Source organism: Anser anser (assembly GCF_964211835.1).
Source record: "Anser anser genome assembly, chromosome: 23".
Classification (NCBI taxonomy): domain Eukaryota; kingdom Metazoa; phylum Chordata; class Aves; order Anseriformes; family Anatidae; genus Anser; species Anser anser.
In genome coordinates, this window is record NC_139744.1 from 2,349,827 (window position 1) to 2,372,450 (window position 22,624).

The 22,624-nt window shown below is 56.3% G+C and overlaps 1 protein-coding gene and 1 long non-coding RNA gene across 2 annotated transcripts; both read right to left on the reverse strand.

Annotated features, from left to right (window-relative positions):
- Positions 1–1,033: 1,033 nt before the first annotated feature.
- On the reverse strand, positions 1,034–19,016 carry CAVIN1 (caveolae associated protein 1). The gene is made up of 2 exons (XM_083808815.1): positions 18,323–19,016; positions 1,034–3,172 (listed from the first exon to the last, which is right to left on the reverse strand). Exons 1-2 carry the CDS (start codon positions 18,740–18,742, stop codon positions 2,507–2,509), a joined length of 1,086 nt encoding a protein of 361 aa, XP_083664941.1. The 5' UTR covers positions 18,743–19,016; the 3' UTR covers positions 1,034–2,506.
- Positions 3,174–18,316, reverse strand: LOC310885430. Its single transcript, XR_014574795.1, has 2 exons — positions 10,486–18,316; positions 3,174–10,243 (listed from the first exon to the last, which is right to left on the reverse strand). It is a non-coding gene; the product is annotated as an uncharacterized lncRNA (long non-coding RNA).
- Positions 19,017–22,624: the final 3,608 nt, after the last annotated feature.

Below are 22,624 nucleotides of genomic sequence, written 5' to 3' on the forward strand. Positions count from 1 at the left end.
GCGGGGCGGCGCCTGGCGGTGAAGGGAGGGAGGAGCGGGGGGGGGAGCGGCGGGTGCCGGGAAAAGCCGTGCGGGAAACCCGGCTGAGTTCCGGGCAGCGCCGTGACGTCAGCGCGCGGCCCGCCGCCGCCGCCGCCGCCTCTTAAAGGGGCCGCGCCCTTACCGGGGGGGGCCCCCGGGGCACCGGGGTAGCACCGACCCCGCACGGGGCAGCGGAGCCACGAGGCCTGGGGGCGCGGAGCCGAGCCCCGACGAGGCCTGGCTGCCCCGACCAGGCTCCCCACGGGGCTTTCGGTGGCGGCAGGGGGTGCCCGGTGCCCCCCCGCGGTGGGACGGGTGCCCCCGGCCCCGGGCGCTGTGAGCAGGCGGCAGGCCGGTCCTCGTAGGAAAGAGCCTTTATTAGCTGAGCTGCTCACCGGGAGGCAGCCGTAGGGAACGGTTAGAGGCCTCAGCATCACCCCCCCCGCCCCCCCAGCACCCGGTGGTGGCACCGTGCCCTGGGAGGCTGCTGGGCGAGGAGGAAAAAGGCGTTAAAAAAGAAAATAAAATAAAAGGCGATAACCGGGCAGCGGGGAGCGCGGAGCACGGGGGTGACGAGCCGCCCGCGGTGGGCCCGGTGGGAGCGGCGGCACACGGGGCCGCCCGTCCTGGACCCCGGGGTGGGGACGATGTGGGGCCCGGAGCACGTTGATTTGCAGGGCCCGGAACCGGTTGATTTATGGGGCCCGGAGCTGGTTGATTTGTAGGACCGGGAGCTGGTTGATTTGTAGGGCTGGGAGCCGGTTGATCTGTAGGGCCCGGAGCCGGTGGGTTTGCTCCGTCCGCCATCGAGGAGCCTTCACCTTGCAGCCCCCGTTCAGCCCACGCACCTTGGCCCCTGCCCGCAGCCGCCCCCCAGCCCCGCGTCCCCGGGGGTCGCACGGGGCTGGCGCCTCGTCCCCTGGGGGCAGCGCAGGCGGCAGGGCAGGACCGGGGGCTGGGGGGCACCGGACAAGAAGAGGGGAAACAGGACAAGAAGAGGGGAAACAATGCGGAGAGGAAAAGCAAGTTTATATATTTAGTCGGGCCAGCGGCAGCAGCCCTCCCTGCTCCTGGGGAGGAGCGGGCCGGGAAGGGAAGCGGCGGCACCGCCGGGAGGTGCTGAGCCCCGGTGCTGAGCACGGCCCAAGGCCTCCCTCGCCCGCCTGCCGGGAGCAGCCCCGGCGTCCCCACGTGCGTCCGCAGCTCCCCCGGGGCGAAGCTGCCGAGGCGAGCGAGCGGCCTCCTGCCCTCCCGCCGGCTCCCGCGGGGCCGGGGCGATGCTGCGGCGCTGGCTGCGTGCGTGAGAGCCGGAGCGTGGCAGCCCCGGGGGGGAGTTGCGGGGTGCGATCCGAGCGCTGCCGTGCTGCGGGGGACGGAGCGAAGCCGGCGGGAAGCAGGGAACAGGGAGGGAAAGCGCAAGGACGGGGGTGCGAGCCTGAGCCGTGCCGGGCCCCCTGGAGGAAGCAGGGGCTGAGGAATACTCAAGGTGTCGAGGCTTCTCCCTGATGGTCGAGCGCCTGGCGAGACATCGGCACATCCCGAATGCCTTCTGGCAACGAATTTCACCTGGTGCTGGCTTCTCCGGCACCGCCGCCTGCCTTCGCCCTCTCCCCGGCCAGCGAGCAGGCACCTCGCTGCCCGCTGCCACCGCAGAGGGGGGGATGCGGCGCCCCAGCTCTGCGTGCTGCCTGCCCCGGGGAGGGTTTTGGCAGGCAGACCTTTACCCCAAGCACGGGAACGGGCGCCCACCCTGCCCCTGCAACGGCAGCGCCGCGGGGAGCAGCGGCAGGCGCGGGCTGTGGGAACGTGGCGGCGGCCAGGCTTCGGGGTGAGCCTGTCCTGGCACCGCGCGGTCCTCGGGAGGGGAGAGCGGAGCAGACCCGCCTGCGCGCCGCAGGGCTCGCTCAGCTTCGCCTTCACCCTGCAAATCCCCGGGATTTGCTCAGTTCTCCCCTCCCGCCTGCGGGGCGCGGCGCAGATCCTCTGCCCCGCAGCGCGGGGGCTTGCTGCCCGCTTGGCCTGGCACGGGGAGCCGGGGTCCGGTGGGATGGGCAGGCTGCTTGGCGCGAAGCTTTCTTGACGCCAGGGCTTTGCTCACAGAGGGCGCTTGGGTTTTGCAGGTGTACAGCCGTTATTATCTTGGTTTTAGCACTCTCCAGCTGGGCTGGGTCCCCGTCGCTCAGAGCTCGTCTTCAGGGCCGGTGGCTGGAGGGCTCTCACGCAGCCTGTGGCAGGAATGGTCTCCGAGGGTGATTTTTGACGTGTGTAAGAAAAAACAGTCCCGTGTTCCTAGTGTTCCTGTGTGCTAAAACTAAAATATAAAATACACCTCGTCCTAGCAGGCAGGGGATTGGCGTCGGCTCTGCAGGGTAGTAAAGATGCTTGGTGTACACTTCCCCCGGGGCACCGGGGCGGAGAGATCTCAAACTGTGACTGGTTCCGCGTTCAGCCGTCCGTCCGCAACCCTTCCGCGCCGCCGCGGCTCCTACTCACTGTCACTCTTGTCCACCAGTACCGCGTCGGACTCCTCCGTGATCTCCAGCAGCGTGTGCATCTCGGGGCTCTCCCCGCGCATCAGATCTGAGTTTTCTCCCTCCTCTCCGCCAACCTCCACCAGCTCCGTGGCTTTGACTTCCACCTCGCCCTCTCTTATCTTCTTGACATGGAAAGTGAAGGGTGGCACTTTGTAGACAGCCGTCTTGGACCTGGCGTAGATGGTGTGGTCGGGGGTGAAGGACTTCCTCAGCTTGTCCCGAGAGGTCTTCATCTTCTCCCTCCTCTCGTTAGTCACAATCTTGGTGCCCAGTTTGTTCATCCTCTTCTCCAGGTTGTGGCGGGTCTTCTCCAAGTTGTGGCGGGTCTTCTCCAGGTTTTCCTTGGTCTTTAGCTTAGTCTTCTCCATCTTCTCCTTTGAGAAGGCCTTCTTAAAGTCATCCACTCTCTTCATGCCGCTCCTTTTGATGCGCTCTGCCCTTGACTCTTCGATAATCTCCTCGATCTCCACCTCCTCATCCGAGGAGAGCTGGATGTGATCCTCCTCCGCGTGGTCCTCGCCAGCCGGCACCTCCTCACCCTCGCCTTCCTTCTCTTGCTTCTCACCCTCCTTCAGGGACTTGCTGATGCTCAGCTTCGAGGGGAGCTTCACTTCATCCTGCAAGACACAGAGCGGAGCCAGTGAGACACGCACCCAGCCTCGCCACCCCCCGCCGCGCTCCGTGGTGCTGCCGAGCACAGCGACGGCTCGCGGCCGAGCAAACCCAGGCAGCCACCGGCCCGGGCTCGTCCTCTCCGTCAGCACACCTGATAAATTACTCTAAAGAGGATCAGCTCTGTCCCACTGCGTCTTACAGCTCCGCTGTATTTCAGCTCCCGTACACCGCTCTGCGCACGCCGGGCCGGTTCCAAACCCACCACTCACCCCGGCTGGGAGAGAAGAGGCAGGCGAGCACTGGGACTGGAGACTTCTCCCTTCCTCCTCTGCCCCTGCCACAGCCCCGTCCCCTCCTGCTTCATCCTCGTCCCAGAGCCCCCAGGTCCGACAGGCTCTGTCTGTCCCCTCGGATCCTGCAGCTGAGCCCGTCCCCACACGCAGAGGCTGCTCTGCCCACGTCCCACGCCACGGGCATAGGGAGGACGAGGCAGCAGGACAAACCACGGAGAATCCGTAATCCTGCAAACAGCAGGGCAAAGGCAGAGCCTCCCAGGAGCTTCCCGCTGCAGCATGCCATCCCTCTCCCTCGCAAGAAGCGAGCAGCAGCCTGCCCAGGGACCAGCGGCTGTGGGACAGCCCAGGCATCCTGGCTGCTCGCCCCGAAAAGTGCCCAAACCTGCGGGCAGGGCAGGGCAGAGCTGCCCTGCAAGGCGCACGGTGACGCTGCGGCTCTGGGGCTGCATCTTCCCCCCCCCTGCCCCAGGGCTCCTGCAGCAAAGGAGGGAAGGAGACGGGCAGCAGGAGCCCGGGAGGAAATGCCAGGCGTTATTTATAGCCCTGCGCCTGGTGGCTCAGCGTGCTGGAGCACAGCACACCTCCGCTGTGCACCTAAGAAGCACCCAGCAACGGCGCTCGTGCGTGGGAGCAGAGACCGGGAGCTGGAGCCATCGAAGCGCGGGGGAGCCGTCGCGGAAAGCTCCCAAACCCAGGGTCCTGCCTCGTTCCTGCCTTTCCAGCCCCGGTCTCTCGGCCGAGACCCCTCCAGGGCGGAGGACGTGGGCTGTGTCTGCCCGGTGGGCACGCAGGCTCTAGCCGCACCCAGCCCGCAGCCGGGGTGGTGGAAATGCTGGCAGCCGGCAGCGGCAGCGCTTGCTTTCCCAACAGCCCTTGACCGGGGCGTTGTTTTCGCGGAGATGTGCCTGCACCGCGGCTGGAAAGCTCGCACAGGGCTGTGAGCCGAGAAGCAGCTGCCTCAGCGGGCACTCGCCTCTCTGATCCCCACCCCCGGCACCGCCTGCCCGCGGCAGGACCCTGCTCCTGCTCCCACGCAAGCTGCTGAAGCATCCTCTGCCCCTCTGCCACGTTGTGTTCCCCTGCGCCTTCCCCCCCCATCAGCCCGAACCCCTTCCTGGGGCTTGTCTTCTCCTCCCAGTGATCCCAGTGCCCATCCCAGTGTGGCGCTGGGCTGCAGGTGGCAGCACAATCCAGCCCCGGGCACCCGGGCACACCGCCCAGCCCGGCCTTGACCCCTGGGTCTGCGCTCAGCCTTTCCCAAGGCCTGCAGGGATCCAGATGCGGGGCCGGGCCATCTCCCGGGACGGAGTGCGCAGCCCTGTTTTTCCCATTTCAGCGCTGGGGAGCTCGGTCAGGGCTCTGTCCGAGCCAGTATCCGAAGGAGGCAGGAGGCGCCGGGTCCTGAGGCGCAGCAGGGTTACGCTGTCTCTGCTGGGGACAGAAGGCGAATTCATTCAGCTTCTCCGCTCCCCTGGGTCAGCCAAGTTTGTGATCCCTGCGGCAGAGGACAAGCATGTGCACAGGAGAGGCGCTCGGGCCAGGAGAGGGGCACAGGTCTGGGGCGGGATTGGTTTTCATCCGAGCAGCACATAGCGTGCGGCCCTGCCGCCATGAATCACCTCCGTGTTCCCAGCACAGGCTGGAAATAGCCCCTCACTGTACAAAGCCTCGCAGCTGCGGGGCTGCAGCCCACGGCCCAGAAATTCATTGCCCGAGTTGTTTTAACCTACGGAGCTGGGAGGGCGAGGCGCGGAGCAGCGAGCCGGGCACGGCCAGAAAGCCGGCAGGAAGGAGGCACGGCCGCCCCTTAGCCCGAACGTGCACGGAGCGGAGTCTGCGGGGCTGAGATCTGGAGAAAACTCTGCGGGGCTGAGATCTGGAGGACTCGGGTGGGTTGAGATCCGGAGAAGACTCCGCGGGGTTGAGATCTGGAGAGGACGACGGGAAAGCAGGACGCCCAGGTGCCACTCCCAGCCCCGCAGGGGACAGGACTCGATGGGAGCAAGGACCGGGGGTCCCGGCACAACACCGGCTGTGGCCACTGCACCGACCCGGCCGCAAGCCAACGAGCCACGCAGATGTCAAGAGCCGGGACGTGCCGGTCATCACACTGTCAGAACAGCCCCTGGGGACAGGTCCCCGAGGAGCCACGCTGCCCCCAGACCTGGTTCTGTGCAGGTTTCTTCGGCGCTGCCTCTGCGCCAGCCCGGCGGGCCCACGGCAGCCGGGGACGTCCCGGCCCCTCGTGTGGTGCCAGAAGGGACAGCGCGTTCGCGCGCCACGCGAGTGGAATGCGAAAGTGGGATGTTTTCGGTTGTTTTCTCATTCTTCCCCAAGAACAGCGCTGCTCCTTGGGCAAGGAGATCTAGAAATGAGGGGGGATCTGAGGACAAGTGTGTAAACGGTGACAAACGAGCGCCACGGCTCAGCGAAGGGGTTGCCGTGCCGTGGTCAGAGTGCAAAGTCTGGGGGTCTCGTTCCTGGATTTTATTCAAACAGAAAGCTGCAATGGACGAGGCTCTTCACCCCTTGAACCTCAGCTCGGGTCTCAGATGCTTTCTGGAGGTGAAGGTGACGCACCAACACGTGTTTTCTCCATTTCATTAGCCGCTTCAGGAGAAAACAATGCCCACGCTCTCAAGAGGGCCAGGTCAGGCCGGAGTAAATTCCCACCGCTAGGAAGCCGGGACCACGTCCTCCACAACAACACCTGCTGGAGCAATCCCCGAGACTCGCACAGACCCTGGCCCCACGGAGCCAAGAACATCAGGAACTCCAGCACTTCCTTCCCTCCGCGTCAACACAATGAGCCAGAACAAAGGCATCCCCCGCTCCCCCTGGCACGACTGTCACTGGAAATGGGCCATATCCTGCGCGCTCCGATACCTATCAGCCCCTTGTTAACTCCAGAGCATGTGCGTCCGAAAAGAAACACCAGCGCAAAACCCCCCCGTCTGCCGTGTAGGATAACCGCCGTCCCTGGTGTTAGAACCATCAAATTTTGTCTTCTCGCTGAGTTTTTCCGATGCAGCTGAACGGGCCGCAGCGGCAGCTGTGGTGTCCCTCCCAACAGCCCCAGAAATCTGCTCCCCTCGCAGGCGCGAAGGCGCAGTTCCCACTGGGCAGCCTTGCTCCGGTTGGGGTGAAGGTGCCGCTCTCGGCAGTCCGTCCCATTGCATTCTGAGAGGAGCAGCTGACCCTAATTCCCCCAAACCGTACCCGTTTACCCATTTACACGCAGCCCAGAGGCACTGCGGACTCGGACTCTGCTCGCACCTCTCTCAAGGCACCCTTCTTGCTCAAACACCGAAGGCTCCGCACAGCTCTCTCCGTAAGGAGGCCCCCACACGCCCCAACCCCAACCCCGGGCCGTTTCCTAGAGCTCACCTCCAGCTGTGTTCGGGGGAACCCTTTGCAATTCTCCCCTGTTCCCTTTCCAGCAGGGCCTGAAAACGAAGGCAGGGTGGCCAGGGGGGCACCGTGCCCACTGCAGGGCCTTCACGCCAGCCCGGGGGCTCGGGGCAGCACCTCTCTTTTTTATGATTTCTGGTACGATTCCTACGTTTCTTCCCTGACTCTTCTTCGGCCTGACCGCTTACCCTAGTGGTAGATAACCGGCTGGAGGACAGCTGCTGGATTTTCAGCAGCGTTTTAATTCGGGTCGCTCTCCCGACTTTACATCGACCCGCACTGAGGGAGCGTTGCTGCGGACCGAGCTCCAGGTTTGGCACTGGGCAGGGGTGCGAGAGCCACCAGCAGCTCCGGCGTGCCGCGGCGGGGACAGGAGCGCTGCTGCCGAGCATCCCCAGCGTGTCGCTCCCAGCTGCACCCAGGCGCTGCCCAAACGTCCCAGCAAGGATCTTCTCCTCTGTGCCTGGCAGGACAGGCACGCTCGGGTCCCCTCCCCACGCTGTGACAGCAGCGAGGGACAACGGGGATCCGCTGGAACAATCAGGAACCATCCCGGGGCCACGGGTGGCTGCCGCCCAAATCCCCGCTCAGGGCAAGGCACTGTGCTGCGTGCGCTTTGTCGCGCTCGTGACCCGTCCAGATGAGCCGCAGTTTTAGCAGCAGGCATTCCAACCGCTCTATTTTTACTGGGAAAACGCTGACCCTTGAAGTGGGCGAGTCCAAAGTCCTGGGTCTTGGCATCCCTGCGTGGTGGGGCGTCCGAACGCTCCGTCCCCATCGGCAGATGCAAACCAACCCTGTTCTCTGAGGCAGCCTGAGTCCAGCTGGCACAAAGGCAGCGGGTAAACAAGATTTCGCAGCAGATTTTTATCCCGAGACCACAAAAATCTTCCCGCTCTGTGCACGCAGCACAGATACGCCCAGCACAGCGTGTCCCTGCGTGTGCCGAACCGAGCAACGAGCCCCTGCCAGCCCGACGTGCTTCACGTTCGGCTCCGGCTCCCGTTCGACCGTTCCGCTTTCCTTTCACCCCTTTACAGCCTGCCGCCCCAAAGCCCATTTCATAATCTGACACGTGCAGCTGCGCCGTCCCTTCGGCACGGAGCTCCCCGGGGGGAGCAGCTCACTTCGGGGCGCTCCCTGCCCGCTCGCGGAGCCCGCGGCACCGGCAGCCTGCCCGCCCGGAGACCCGGGGGGGGGCACCCGGCAGGGGCTCGCGCACCGTCCCCAGCTGGCTGCCAGCTGGCAGGGGGCCGAAGCGCCCCGTGTTGGTTCTGCTTCCAGCCATTCAAAGCTGCTCGGGTCTCCGCTTTGCTCCGCGAAGCGGGCCTTTTTTCATCTGGCTTTGTTTTCGGAGCCCCGAGTTCCCTCGCAGTGAGTCAGCCGGGGCCGCGCACATTCCGCCTGGTTGCCACAACACGGGTAAACACGTCCCCTTGTCACACGCGGGGGCCAAGGAGACACAACGCCGAGCCGCGTTCCCAGCCCCGCGGAGCTCCCCAAGGGCTGCGGAATCGCCAGCAAACCCGGGGAACGCTCCCAAAGCTCCTGAAGGGCCCCTGGATTGCTGTCGAAGAGAGGGCTCGTTTTATCGGCATGTTAAAAAAAAATAAAAAATAAAAAATGAGTCCCAGCACTCCCAGCCGGTCTGATCTCCAGTTCGGAGGTTTAATGGAAGGACCGAGGCATTTTTCACACGCGCATGCTAATCACATCTGCAATTCATTTCGTTCAGCTATTTTTACGCGGCTGCAAGAGCACACGGGGTTGGGTTTGGTTGACATGCAGCTGTAACATGCAGAGCACGACCAGCTCGCGTCCCCCCCCCGTCCTCCTGTGACCAAAAAGGGCCGATCCTGGCTGGCGGCGGCTGGGCCTGAGCTCGCTGCACCCCCTGCGCCCTTCCCCTGCCCACCCAGGGCAGGGCGGACAAGCCGTGGCCCGGGGGAGGCTGCGGGAGGAATTACAAGCATCTGGGCAGAAGGCAGCCTTCCAGGTCAGGCTGAGCCCCGCCAGAGAAGTAAAAGTTCTGCTGCTCCCACAGCCGCACGACCTGCTTCGCTCTGCCCGTCCTCTGAGGATGCTTTGCTGTGCTCGCCTTCCAGCAGTGCCAAGGGAAGGAGGATTCAGGTATTGCTGCGTAACAGCAACGTGCCTGATAGCCACCCAGGAGAGCTCGGGGACTTCGAGATGCCCTGCACGGAAAAGGGGAAGGCTGTGCTTCCTTCTTTCAGCACCTTGCTGGAAAAGGCTTTGCCTTGGGAGATAATTGCTTTCAGGCTCTTGGTGTATCTCTAACGATAACTGTGGGGTTTTGCTTGCTTGTCATTTTAAATATCTCATCACTCTCCTTGAAAAGGAAGAGTTTTCACTGGCAGCTTCTGCCAGATACCCAGATTCCTGCGCTGAGTTCACCTTCGCCTGGCTCTCCTTCTGCTCCTTTCCTCCGACGGGACGGCATTTTGTACGAAACTGAGCGATCACCCCGAGCGCAGGCAACTGGAGACTGAGATATTCTCTCCAGCAGCCACACAATAAAAAGAAGCGTAGCAGGGCACTGTGCCCGGCCACCCTTATGGCTTGAGATAAGTGGTAGGGAAATACCTGTCAAAGTCCCTGCCCTCTCCAGGTGCGTGCGAAGTGTAGTCCCTAGGGAACAGAGCCCGGCACTGAACAGAAACGGGTGCTGCACTGCTCGCCTGGGACAGATTTAGTTTTACACCATGCAGTTCGTGCTATTAAAAACGTCTCCAAACCATTTCACAAACACCCACAAAAACCTTACGGCAAGTCTGAGGAGGTCGGTATTATCAAGCCTGGATTTCAGAGGGAGAAACCGAGGCTCAGAAAATGGGCAGGATTTGCCCAGCCACGGCACGACTAACAGGGCCAACTGCACCTGGCTGCCAGTGCTCTGCGCAAGCCGTACGGCGATGCCTCCCTCCCTGGCGGCAGAGGTAGCGTGAGACAAGTCCCGTAATGCCCGAGAGAAAACGACAGCTCCTCAGCTCCCGTCCTAACGCCGGCAGCAGCATGCAGCAAACAGCGAGCGGATTAGTCAACAAGCAGAGGCGCTTCTGGCAGCTGCAAGGATCAGCCCTGCAGGTCCAAAGGCTTGCAGCAGCCTCAGACAGGCGGGGAAGGCAAAGGCGCTGGAATTAGCAGCTTTCAGAGGTTCAGAAGAGGTTCGAAACAATCTTCGGGAGTTCTCCTCCGAGGCCCTGAGACTGCCGCCTCCTCTCACGTCTTCTGCTGGGTTGGGCCACGGCACTTTGGGCAGCGCGGGCGTGGGGAAGCGTTCCTGGAGAGGGCTCAGAGGGCAGTCCCTGGCGCAGGCTCACAGGGCGCACTCTGCATCTTCTCGGGCTGAGGTGAGGAAAACGGCATTTCAATGGCCGGCGGAAAGGAAGCACAGTGGAAAAAACTTACCGTCTCCCCGCTGGCCGATCTGGTTAGGAATATTGCCAACAAACATAATTCCCCGTTAGTGTAAGCACAGGCAGAAGGGAAAGACACGGCGGGATTTAGCAAAGGGAGAAGGCAGGCAGCAAAATGTGACAAAAGACAGTCAGCAAAGATTTATGAGAAGGAAGAGTATCTTCCTCTACCTCACGACAAGCCCTAGGAAATGCAGAATCCCCGCTGTGATTTCATGCACGTTTATGTTGAATGCTGCCTTAGGGTCAGACCCTGCTCTCTTTTCACGCTGCTGTTCAGAGTGGTTTGAGACAAGTTACGCTGGAGATACCTCCACTTCGTTCGGGTGTAGCTGAAAGCAGAGCTTGTTTCGATGTGTGAGATTCTGAAAAGACAGAGACTGTAAATTCTGTACTTGTTAACTCAAATACACGAGCTGGGGAGATGGAAAAAGCCCTGTGCGATTCCAGAACTCCATCCACCCGGCTTTTCAGAGCACTGACAATGCCCTGAACCAGCTGGACAATGCCCAGCAGCTCAGACAGCTCCGCTCAGCGACGCAGCAAATTCGCTCCCCGCAACATCAGAACCTCTCTCGTCTGCTAAACACATCCTGAGGACAGCGGGTGGCTACTCAGCAGCCCGAGGAGCAGCTGGCATGTAAAATTAACCCCTCCAAATGCAAAAAGCTTGGCTTTGACTCTTACGGTCCAAAAGCTGGACGGATTTTGTCTCCAATAGTGTCACAAGAGGTCCAGAAAAAGAGAAGCTTTGAATCCTTTGCAAGACTACTGAACCCTGCAGTGAGAAGTCACCAGAACAACGCCGCTGAGACAAAGGAAAAGCTCTAAAATATGAGGGGAAAAAGCAAAATAGGTTGGGATTAGATAAATGTTAAAGGGATAAACTAATTCCTTCTCAAGCAGCATCTCCCTGACTAGCAGAAGCTGTTCTACCCTCTGTAATTTTGTGCATTGTGCAATCTTTCTGGCACCTTTTTCGAGCAAGCATCTCTAGTTACTCCGTGTCCTAGAAGTTATCTCTTAAAAGGCCGTATCTTCTTCATTAGCTGGTGAGAATGAGCAGCTTGGTACAGGCGCTGGAGCAAGTTCAAACTTGATGGTGAAGGGCCAGGGAGGAACGGTGCAGGGAGTCCTCGCTGCGAAGGAGGCTGTGTTTGGAAAAAATGCTTTTGCCTAACAGTGAGTCAGAAGAAAGGCAGGTCTGTAGGAAACAGCCAAATAAATAGACTGCAGAGAGAAAAGGCTTTTTTTTTTTTTTCTTCTCTCTCTGTCAGAAGAAAAATGTTTTGATTCTATTATCAGTCTGTTTGCACAACTGGCTCCTCCCGGATAAACCTGTCCCAACTGATTAATAACTCCAGACCTATTTCTGAGCAGCAAACCAATAAAGATGGGCTTTGCCTTACAGATGATAGGCAGATGGATCGGTGCTGATACTGACATTTGCACCCTCACGTAACAGGTGCAGACTAAACATCCTGAGACTTTTTATTCTAAATATTTGATTCTCCCTAACTGACACGGAGCATCTTTGTCTCTGGTCTTTGTCTTATCTCGCAGCTGGACAGCGCTGGGCAGGATTCCTCAGATACCTTATAACTTGGAGAAAATCTTCCAGAACTAAGAGGACAACGTTATCCTAAACAGGAAAAAAAAGGCTAAGCATGTTGCCTCGAAGCCTAGGAGGCAGTACCGGGCTTTATGCTGCTCACAGATGCATCAGAGTGGAAACTGCATCCGTCTCTACTCGCTACTTGGATACAGACAGCATTTTACGCTTCTGGCCAGCGCCGCAGAGCAAGAAGCAGCTTCCACGAAGACGCAGGAAAAACCCCCAGCTGCACAAAGTCTGTGCGAGTCAAGCAGCGAGCCCGTTGGAAAAATGGCTCTGCTGGAGCTTAGCTTCTCGCTCCTCGCGCCCGCGGAGCCCTGCAGAAAGGAGTGTGCCCTGCCCGGAGCTGGGATGGAGCGACCGCGCTCTGACTCACCCGCGAGCAGCTCGGTGCCTGTTTGTGAGCAATGCTGGAGGGCGCAGGGGGAAGCGTGCCAGCCAGCGCGTCGCGCTTACTCAAAAGCATGAGAGCAACTAAGATGGGAGAAATGGAGATGATATGCGGGAACGCCGCTTCTTCCATGATGCTCGCATCCCTTGCGGTGTTCTGCGGGGCCCGTTACACCAAGCAGCCTTCACCAGCTGGTCGGACTCCCTTCCAGGGAGGGGCGCAGTCTGAGCACAGACCGGCTTCTTGAATCCTTTGGCTTCTAATCCCAGACCTGCAAACCGGGTTACATGTGGCCTCGACGGGTTAATTTGTGTCTGCTAAGCACTCTAATCTAGCTTACGAATGGGAAAATGAACCGCGATCTCACTGGGAACTAGAGCACAGCAGCCACCTTGCCCAGTGAGCACTGCGGGCAAATTCTGCTCTCAGTTATTCTGCTGTGTGCAGCGGCCCTGCTGGCATCACAGACACGATGACAAAGGCTCAGATCCACTGCTGGTAGGCACCAGAGATGCCTGCGAGAAGAATATGTGATTAGAAGGGATATTACCTTTGGTTTTATTTTTATGAGCCACTAAAAATCTAATCTAACCCTATTGCAACTGGCTGAGAAACCTCTGGCCCTTTGCTCTGAGACGATTTATTGCTGCACAGCTCAGTGTGTCACGTTAGTGCTGAAAGGGTTTCAGCAAAACAAACAGTCCTGGCACTAGCTGCTTATAAATAATACCTGAGGGATGAAATATTAATGAGGTCGATTCTGAGCTGCAACAGAGAAACCCACGATCCAGAGCTGTCTTTTGGTAGAAAGACTGACAATTTGCACTGGGGAAAACCCTGGAAACGAGAGCCATTAACATCCTGAAATCCTTCAGGGTCACAGTCTCCTCTGAACCATTATCTTGAGACTTTTATAGTCCAGCAACACGCAGAGAATACGACGGGATCGTTGCCCATCGGGACGTCAACACGGTGCCCTTACAACGGAGGGAGAACACACAGCTGAAGTCGGGGCTGCAGCCCGAAGGAAACAACTGGAACAAGATTTCCCCCCTTCCCCGGGATGGCAGTCTTTCACCTCTCATTTTGCTACTTCTGTGGCCAAAAGTAGGAGAAGAGAAGTGAAGATACAACTGCTTTCTGGGTTGATATTCCCACAAAAAAAAAAAAAAAAAAGATGCCTGTAGTTGGGCAAACTCCGCTGAATCCAAGCTCTGTAAGGCACACGGGCTGTTATTTGGGACGGCAGATCGCTCCGGTAGTCACAAACTCTCTGCTGTCCTTAGACTCATATGGTTTTCATTTCAGAACAATTAATTTGAAACAAAACCGTAGCTGGGGGCAGCCAAAATGCTGCTGAGGACGGGGAGAAAAGCGACAGCCGCGGGGAAGTCGGGTGCGGCTGCTGCAGAGGCAGGAGCTGCCCGTGCGCCCTGCGCTGCCGGCGGCCCTCCTTCCGGAGCCCCGCGCTCTACTTTGGGGAGCGCAGCCCCCAAAAAGCTCAGATCTGGCTTCCGAATCCGCCACGGCAAGGCGTGGGTTTGAAATTCGTCCCTCCTCCCTGTGATCTTACTGCTCCCGTCCGTATAAGGCCCACTGGAGGCACAAAAGCCAAGCCGTGCTATTTATACTCCCCGCGCAGCCCTACCTACCCCACTCATTGTACCGCCGGCGGTCGCTTTCGGCCCTGCTGCAGTAACCGCCCGGCCCTTCCCCGGCAAAACTCCGCTCCTTGCGGGGCTCTGAGCGGCTGCTGGGTTCAAACAAAGAGCAGAGAAGTCCTGCAGGAGCTCCCGACCCTGCGAAACCATCGGGAATTTGTATTTCGTATAAATGAAGCCGTACATCACGAGCCAGGCTTTCCCTAGAGCTCAGCTCCCACACAAGCCTCAAAAGAAAGGACCGGCACATTTCAGAAACTCAACACCCAGTACGTGTGCCGAGGGCTACGAGCGTTCAGATGCCCGGCTGTAAGAAAAACCAGGCCCTTGACATTTACAGGAATAGGTTTAATTGTCAAAAAAAAAAAAAATTTTGGAGGAAAAACCCCGTGCTTGCATAACTGCTGACACGTGCTGCTCGTCCGATGAATGAGGCGCCCTGCCTGGTCTGGGCGCGCAGCTTTGTGCATTAGGCTCCCATTATTTCACCGTGAACTGCAGTAACCAGCCCAGTTTCTTCTGTCTAAACCCAGGGTATTTGGGATGAAATCGCTTCGTTTTGTTTTCGTTAGCAGCCGCTCTAACCGGATTTGGCACTTCGGTGTCCTAATTTCTCTGCAAGGCAGGAGCCTGGGACCGAAGGCACGAAAGGAGCGCTGAGGAGCTCCGCACGCGCTGCTAACAAACGCACGCAGCCATCCGACACCAAACGTTGTAGGAAGGAAAGTCCAGTTTCTGATAAGAACGCTGAACTTCTGTTCACATGAGTGGTGTCACCTTTTTTCGGTGGACTCATTTTCAAAACCAAAAGATGTGGCAATTTGGAGGAGTTTTGTTTTTTTTTTTTTCAAATTTCATTCTCCATCTAATTGCCCAAGTTAAGCCCGTAGGAAAACTCTTACCTCGGCGGCGATCAGAGCAGCCCCCGACACAACCAGGTCAGAGTGTATTTGAGAAAATGAGCAAAAGCAAGTGTGCCTACATCTGTTGCTGCAGGTGATGTCCGTAAACGTTCTGTCTAATGCCTTGCTCTCAGCAGGCCCCCGCGGACGTGATTTTCAGTACTGAACTTCTTCCCCCACATTTTAAAACTAACACAGACGCGCTTTAGGCTCATCTCCGCAGGTCAAGCCGAATACAATTTGATTTTCACTTCTTCCTAAGCTAACAGCTAGCAAAATCTAACACTTGCATGCAGTTTGACCTCTTCTCTCAAGGTGCCAAAAGATCTTATTTGCACTCCTGAAATAGTCCCTTCCGTAGCTGCTGGAGACCCAGCATTCATCGCTGAGAGAAGAACCAAAAATCTATAACCTGGAAAGAGCTGATTTGTCTGTAACACCTTTTATTTCTTCAAACCTCAGAATTGTGCAATATTAAATCTGTTTAGAGCATGATGACTGAATAGCCATCGCTGTTTTTATGTGATATTTGGTGTCTAGAGTTTGTCTCTTCTCCAGAAGAGAAGACCAATAAATCTTTGCATTTTTATCCACAGCAACTGAAAACGCAATTACGCAGGGAAGTTAATCACAGCTTTCCAAAGGCAGCTTTTTCTGAGTTAGAAAGTAGCAATAATGTTGTTCCCCATGACAGAACTAATTAGATTTCCAAGAGACTCCATAACTTAAGCTTTGATAGGCGGTTGGATCTTCAGAAGCAAAACACTGAATTAAACAAACGTTATTTTGTAATTTGGCTGTTTGTTTTTATGATAGACACAGTTAGGAAAAAATAGTAATTTCCACATTTAAACCCCCAGGGTGGAGGCCACTGTAAAGCTTTGGCTTTACAGACTGTTAATACATTGCAAATATTTCATCATTATTAAGACTAAAACACAGAAGGATATTAGTAAATGGGTAATCTGGAGAGAATCAGTAAGGCTTCTTGCAACAAACAGCATCATTTGATATCAGTAAAGCAGCACAACGTCATCCTTGGTTTGATAAATGCCTCTGCGATGTATACACAAAAACTATCACGTCTATCCTTGTCGAGTTTTACTATTTAAATGCATGAGAATAATCTGTTTTGCGTAACTCCAGACAAAGTACCACTCTTGTCATTGATACGCCTAGAATTACCGACAGCAATAAAATATACAGATGAATAAATCAATACACAAAATTGTAACCCGATGTTTTGGCAAATCTGCTCTGCAATTCCCAGTCAGCCTGTGTTAGAAATAATTTCTGAAGATTGGCATCTCCGTAATTACAGTAAGATGCAAGCTCTAAAAACACTGTTGTCCCAGGTAGGGGAAAAAAAAAGCAGGATAAAACTCCCCAAAGCCTAAAGCTACGCTTCCCAAATCCCCCCAAATGTTTAACTTCCATAGAATAGAAGCTTTTCACCAGTAAGAGAGACTCTTACACACAAGAGGTGCTTTTTCCTTACACCAAGCCACACCGTCCGGGTTTCTGTACAGTGAAAATCTCGTGGTGATCTTTTTATGGAGTTCAATCTACAGATTAATGCAGCTATCAAAAAAAGTATCAGTTTTCTATATGAGAAATAATCACTGCAGCTCTGAGACAGACTGTAGACTGATATAATTTAGGAATATTTTCTGTTGACCAAAACTCTGTGTTTCTGCTGTACGCGGAGGGCAGTGGTTATGCTGCAGAGGACGGCAAAAATACACCACGTTCTTTGAGGGGATTCCCTGTGGTCCTAATCCTACAATCCAATTTCTCGTTGCATGGGTCTGCCTTTGTCACAGCAACGCAGCACAAGAGTACTCTAGATAACGGTGTTTGTTACTCAGTCACATTAATATTCTTCTTGCCCAGTCCTTTCTAGTATTCACACATCAAAAACCCATCGTGGATTTTATTGTAAAATCCCTGATGCAGTTCCCTCTCATCTGATTCACTCAGAAGTTGCTCAGGCCTCATCGCATCAGTGTCAGTTTTGCCCTGATTTCCTTCAGAAGCTGATTTGTGTTTTTTAAATTAAAAGAAAAATTTTACTTTACATTCATGAGCAACACCAAAACCAAAACGAACAGCTCACAAACTGACTATCTCAATGTTTAGGATGCTTCCAAAGGACCCAGGAGCTTGCCAACTTCCTACCTATTTCCATAACCACAAGGAATGTTTTGTTTAAACAATTCCCTTCACTCTTCTCATTTTGTAACGTTTGTGGCTTCTGCAGGACACTGAGAGAGTTCTATCGTATTTTTCCACGGTTAGGTCCGTCCTCCCAAAAAAAAGCCTTTAAGGAGCTTGCAATAAATACAGCCATGAAACTGGTTACGTTGCCCGCAGGATCTGAATATGCTCGCGTGCTTCAGCCTTTCAGGCACGATAAAACTACAAATGCTTAAGCTCTGATTCACAGAGTTACACGGGCCCCACACTTGTTAGATTCCTGAGCCTACTATGATAAGCTCTCCCTTCAAACACTGTAGTGAGAAGTGTTTTCCATTTTTTTTTTCTGGTTTTCTTCTCTCTCTTCCCGGGATCAGCACCAGACGCTTCTCTATTTGTCCCTGTCGCTGTCTTGTACTAACCCCGAGGCTTCCAGCTGAACCATTAACTATTTCACTTGCTTTTCTTTCGTGCCCCAACATGAGAATTTGCTCTGACAAGGAAGACTAGCTCCAAACAGGAAAAGAGAGAAACGTATTCCTCCTTCTCCTCCTGTTTATTATTAAAGGAAAAATCCAACCCTTAACACGGGGGATGAACATGAAGCAAACTAAAGCCGTTACTGCAATTAGACAACTAGAGGACTCCAGACGTGCGGGTTACGGTGACGAGAATGTGGAAATAGTTCCAACACAATGGCAAAGGCAGACCCAAGAACTAATGAGCTCATGCAATTGTTCTGTATTTTCTCTAATGGCTCTGTCCTAGCCAGTGAGATTAACCCCGGTGCCGGGGTTACTGTGTCTTGTTGTTATAAAATGCACGTCCCAAATCTGAAATATTATCGCTCCCCACGGAGCACCACACATGTTGCCCCTCAGTAGAAAAGACGTTAGCGGACAGATTCACCGCAGAGCCTCCCAGACCCCAGTGCATTCCTGTTTGTTTTTTTTTCAGTTAAGCAGTAAATCGGGTTATTTTGGTACTTCTAATCCTTTGCAAGAAGTGCTTAGGGCCGTTCTCGCTATTTTCATTACAATTCCTGTTAAATGCAGCGACTCTGTCTTAGGACACACAGACGGCACTGAAACATGAATGAGAGCTATTTCAGACCCACCTCCGTTTGCAACACCAGCCAGTCAGGGGAACTGGGGCGAGTAGGGGACCGTGCAGTGTGTCAGAACCATCGGGGATGAAAACACCCGCTGACAGAGCGTAAAGAAGTCGTGGAACAGCTCCTTACCTGGTAGATCATGACTTTGAAATTCCTGCGTTTCAAGAGCTCCGCTTCGTTGGCCTCCAGCTTCTTTATCTGCCCAGCCTGCTTCTCCAGGTTCTGCCGAACCGTCTTCACGTTGACGCTCACCTTGCGCACTTTTTCCAGCATCTTGTTCACGGTGTTACTGGTGGTGGTGTGCGCCTTCGTCAGCTTGGTTAGCTCTCCTTGGATGCTGGTCACTGCGCTATCCATCTCTTGCTGTCTCTCCTCCAACTGGGTTTGGGTCAGCTGGATCTGATCCACTGCCCCGATGATCTTGTCCAGAAGGGTCAGCACCATCACGCCGTTGATCTGGTCTGATTTGATGGGTTCTTCGGGCGTTTGCTCCTCGGAGGCCTCGGAAGCAGTTGGTGGCTCGATAATTTGCAAAGTAGTATCCTCCATGATCGCTCGCGCAGCCCGGGGACGCTGTCACCGCAGGGAGAGAGGGGAGGGCAAACTAAACCCGAGCCTCAGCTAAACTCTGTGCTGGGAGACACGCCAGAAATGGAGAGCACAGTGTGCGGAGGTCTGTGCTGAAATTCAAATGGCACAGCCCTGCAAAGCTGTCCAGTGAAACTGCCCTGCAAAATTTTCCAGGCTTGCAGGTCATTGGCTGACTCCACCTCGGCTATATAAAAGGAGCCCGCTGCCAAATGCCTGATGACCCACCCTTTCTGAAATGATTAAAATAGTTGGAGGGGAGGCGATGGCTTTGCATGCAAACACAGGCACGGCTCAGTGAGGAATGCAAAGCTCTGGAACTCAAAAACCTCTTCTTTACCGTAAGTCTAGAGGCACGACAAGCAATGAGAGGAAAAAACAAAAACCTTGAGCAAACGGCTCGGGAAGCTGCTGGAAAGAAAGAAACACCACAGCTGTATATATTAAAGGAAGGCTGGGTTAAACAACTGCACGCGTTCAAGTGCAGCTGGAGAATTCAGATCTTTTGCCAACAGTTAGCCTTTTTTCCAGGATTTTGAGAGCCTGATTTTCAACACTGTGTAAAAAAAGCTGTGATTTGGATTGAGTAGTTACGGCACATAACCTCCTGGGTCATAAAAACGCACGCTCCAGTGTGTGTGAATGTAACTGTAGGAGTGCCCCCGCTGCAGGCAGAGTGCACCACAACTCCGTACAGATTTAACGCAAAAGGAGTAAGAATAATTTGCTCCTGAAGTGAAGCAGCTGGCCGCTCCTGCCTCAAAGCAGCTCTCTCAGCTCTGCAACCCTCAGTCATGGACAAATCTAGTCACCAGCCCTAAATGCAGGGCACGCTTCAGCAAACGCCACGCAAAAATTTACCTGTAAGTGCTCGCATGCACGGTGCTACGCAGGGCTTTACTGGATAAACAAACAAAACACCACCAACAACAAAACACCAACCTATTTATTTCATAAATTAATAGGATTCATAAATTAACAGAGGACAGAACGCTTCGGAAAACGAAGGGAAGGAATAACCCTTATTTTGCTGACTTGTAACCTCGGGGCTGGCACGAGGCATGTTGTAGACTCTGACACAGTGTCGGCAGAAGTTTACAGCTTGTGGGACCAGCACTGCCTGGGGACCGCGGGGCAAGGAGGCGCTCGGGAGGAGCTCCCAGTGTCCACAGCCCACTAAGACCAAGCACGGGAACACGAAGAAGGAAAGCTCACGTCTCGGGAGCGACCCTGGACGGGGTCACTTCGCTACTCCCTTGTTGGCTCAGCCAAAGGAACGCGGCCACCCCATGGACGGGCCGAGCTGCTGCCCAAGGCAGCAGAAACCCTCCCAGGCTCCCAGGGGTCTCTGGAGGGCTGTGGGCACCCTGGCAAGGCTGCAGGTTCCCCCTTGCCTTGATAACACATCCTGCCTCGGGTTGGGGTCCAGCCCGCCCTTGCCCTTTGCCCCAGGCTGGCAAATAAAACAAATGCCCGGCAGTTTTTGTCCTTTCCAGGCTCACGGCCTCCCTCGACCAGCGCTGGAAGAAGTCCTTAATTCCTAGCGTACAAGCTGGGGAACCCACTATGCGCAAACAGATGTATAGGGGCATTGTTTCATGAGGAATGCTCGCTGCGCTCAGCACTTTCCGTGCCCCCGTGCTCTCCGTCGCGTGACAGCTTGCTTTTTAGGGCCGTTGTACCCGCACCGCGCCATTGAGCTAGGCCGGGTTTTAGTAAGCCGCGCTGTGCAGCCTCCACTATGGCATTATGTCACGTATTAAAAATAACTTGCTTGTCTACGCCCTGTTTTTTTTCCTGGAGGGACCTTTTTTTTTCTCCCTGCGCGTTTATTTCCAGCGTTTGGTGCTGATGAGTCAGTCCCATGTAAAAAACCATCCCCCCTGCCAGAGCGCGTTGTTTCTCACCGGGGATCTCTCTTCGGAGTGGCTTCCTGCAGCCGTCTGCTGGGAAGTTCCACCGCGGGCCGGGCCGCGAGCACCGCGCCGCTCTCGTCCCTGCTCTGCCCTGTGTGACTTCAGCACAACCGCTGCGCCTCAGTTTCCCCAGCTGGGAATAAAACCACCAGCAGCAGATCGAGCACATCAACCTAGACAGAGAGAGAGAAATCGTCAGAGCAGGAGTTTGGTTTCGGTCCTGATGCTCAGGACGCACCAAGAGCCACGTTCTGTGCTCCCCGAGCACGCAGCAGCCGCGCCCCGCGCTAAAACGCGATGAGTAATTTTCTATCTTGAGCCTAATTTCGTTTCAGCCATTTTCCGCAGCGGAGACATACCGGGAAGAGCCAATAGGTGGCAAACCGCAGCCTTCCCTCGGGAGCCTTCCCGCTGGTTTGATCCCAAAGGGCAAGCAAAAAGTGTCTCGACCTCTTGTAGCGCAAACAATGTCTCGGTGCTCTTATTGCGCAGACACAGTTTGAGCCTTGGATCTTCCACGCCTAGGCTGTGCCACAGATATTGAAATATCCCAGAAATATCTCAGACCATTCGAATATCTCAGCAATTTTCACGGCGCCACCGTGGCCTCTTTCTATAGGCGGGGGCCAGGCAGTCCTAACAAAAACGAGAGTAACTCAGGTTCAGAGAAAAGCTGCCAGATGTACGCAGGACGACAAAGGAAAGCGAGGCGCAGCATCTGCTTCCACACCGGCCCGTGGAAGTTCCTGTGACCAGAGGAAACCGCTCAGCTCGCCGACTTCAAAAATAGCCAGACCCAGCTGCCCGGGGCCTGCGGGAACAAGGATTAGCCGCAGCTTGCAGCCGACAGGGTCTGCGTTAAACAGTCACCGAGAGCAGTCGACACACTTTGTGTCCTTACATTTAGCTGCAGTGCGGAGGGAATGACTGGACAGAGAGAAAACCTATCCCCTCTGTCCTCCAAAGAAGAAAACGTGCATGGAAGCTTCGTGGATTTTAACTTCGGACCAACTCATCTGTGATTTCTGGCTCGCTTCCCAAAGAACCACGTTTCCAGTAACCGCCGGCCGTAGGGAACCCCTGACAGGCCGCAGGGTTTCTTGTATTTCACCGGGTTTCTGCGTCACGGAGCTGGCCCCCACAGGCTGGCCTTCGGGCTGCCGGAGGGAATGCCCTACCCACCAGGACGCGCTTCTTCAGCGCTCGGGTCTGGCTCAGACGAGCTCCGCGTTTTGCTGTTTTGCTCTTTTTTTTTTTTTTTTTACCCCGTAATTCCACCGACTCCGGCTAAATAACGCCTGTTCCAGGGCAGCCCAGCGGGCTGGGGGGGGGGGAGGGGGGGCGTGCAGGGGGCTGGTTACAGGTGCACGAAGTGAGCGCAGAGCACACGGGAAGGGCTGGAACGGCACGGGGGGGCTTGGGCGGGGGGCTCTGAGGGAGGGGGAGTTCAGGGGGGGCTCTGAGGGGGAAAGCCTTGGGGGGGGCTCTGAGGGAGGGTTCTGAGAGAGGGGGAATTTGGGGGGGGGCTCGGGGGGGTCTCTGAGGGACGGGGGTCCCTGGGGGGGGCTCTGAGAGAGGGGGAATTTGGGGGGGGGGACTCTGAGCGGGAGGCCTCAGGGAGGGATCTATGGAGGGGGTTTCTGAATGGGGGGCCCTAAGGGAGGGGGGGCAGCTCTGAGGGAGGGTTGGGAGGTCTGAGGAGGGGAATCTTTGAGGGGGGGGCTTTGAGGGATGGGGGATCCGGAGGAGGCTCGGGGGGGGGGGGGGCTGAGGGGAGAGAGCTCTGAGGGGGGGGGGGGGGGTTCAGCCCCCAGGCCCAGGCCCAGGCCCGCCGCAGCCCAGCCGCACCCTCACACCTCGCCCACGCGCCCCGTGACGTCACCGCTCACACCACGCCCCCCCCGGCGTCACGAGCAGGCCGGGCCCT

Coding starts and splice junctions, on each gene's coding strand:
- CAVIN1 (XM_083808815.1), bottom strand. CDS start 18,742: ATGGAGGATACTACTTTGCAAATTATCGAGCCACCAACTGCTTCCGAG. Junction 3,173..18,322: donor TCAAAGTCATGATCTACCAG/GTAAGGAGCTGT, acceptor TGTGTCTTGCAG/GATGAAGTGAAGCTCCCCTC.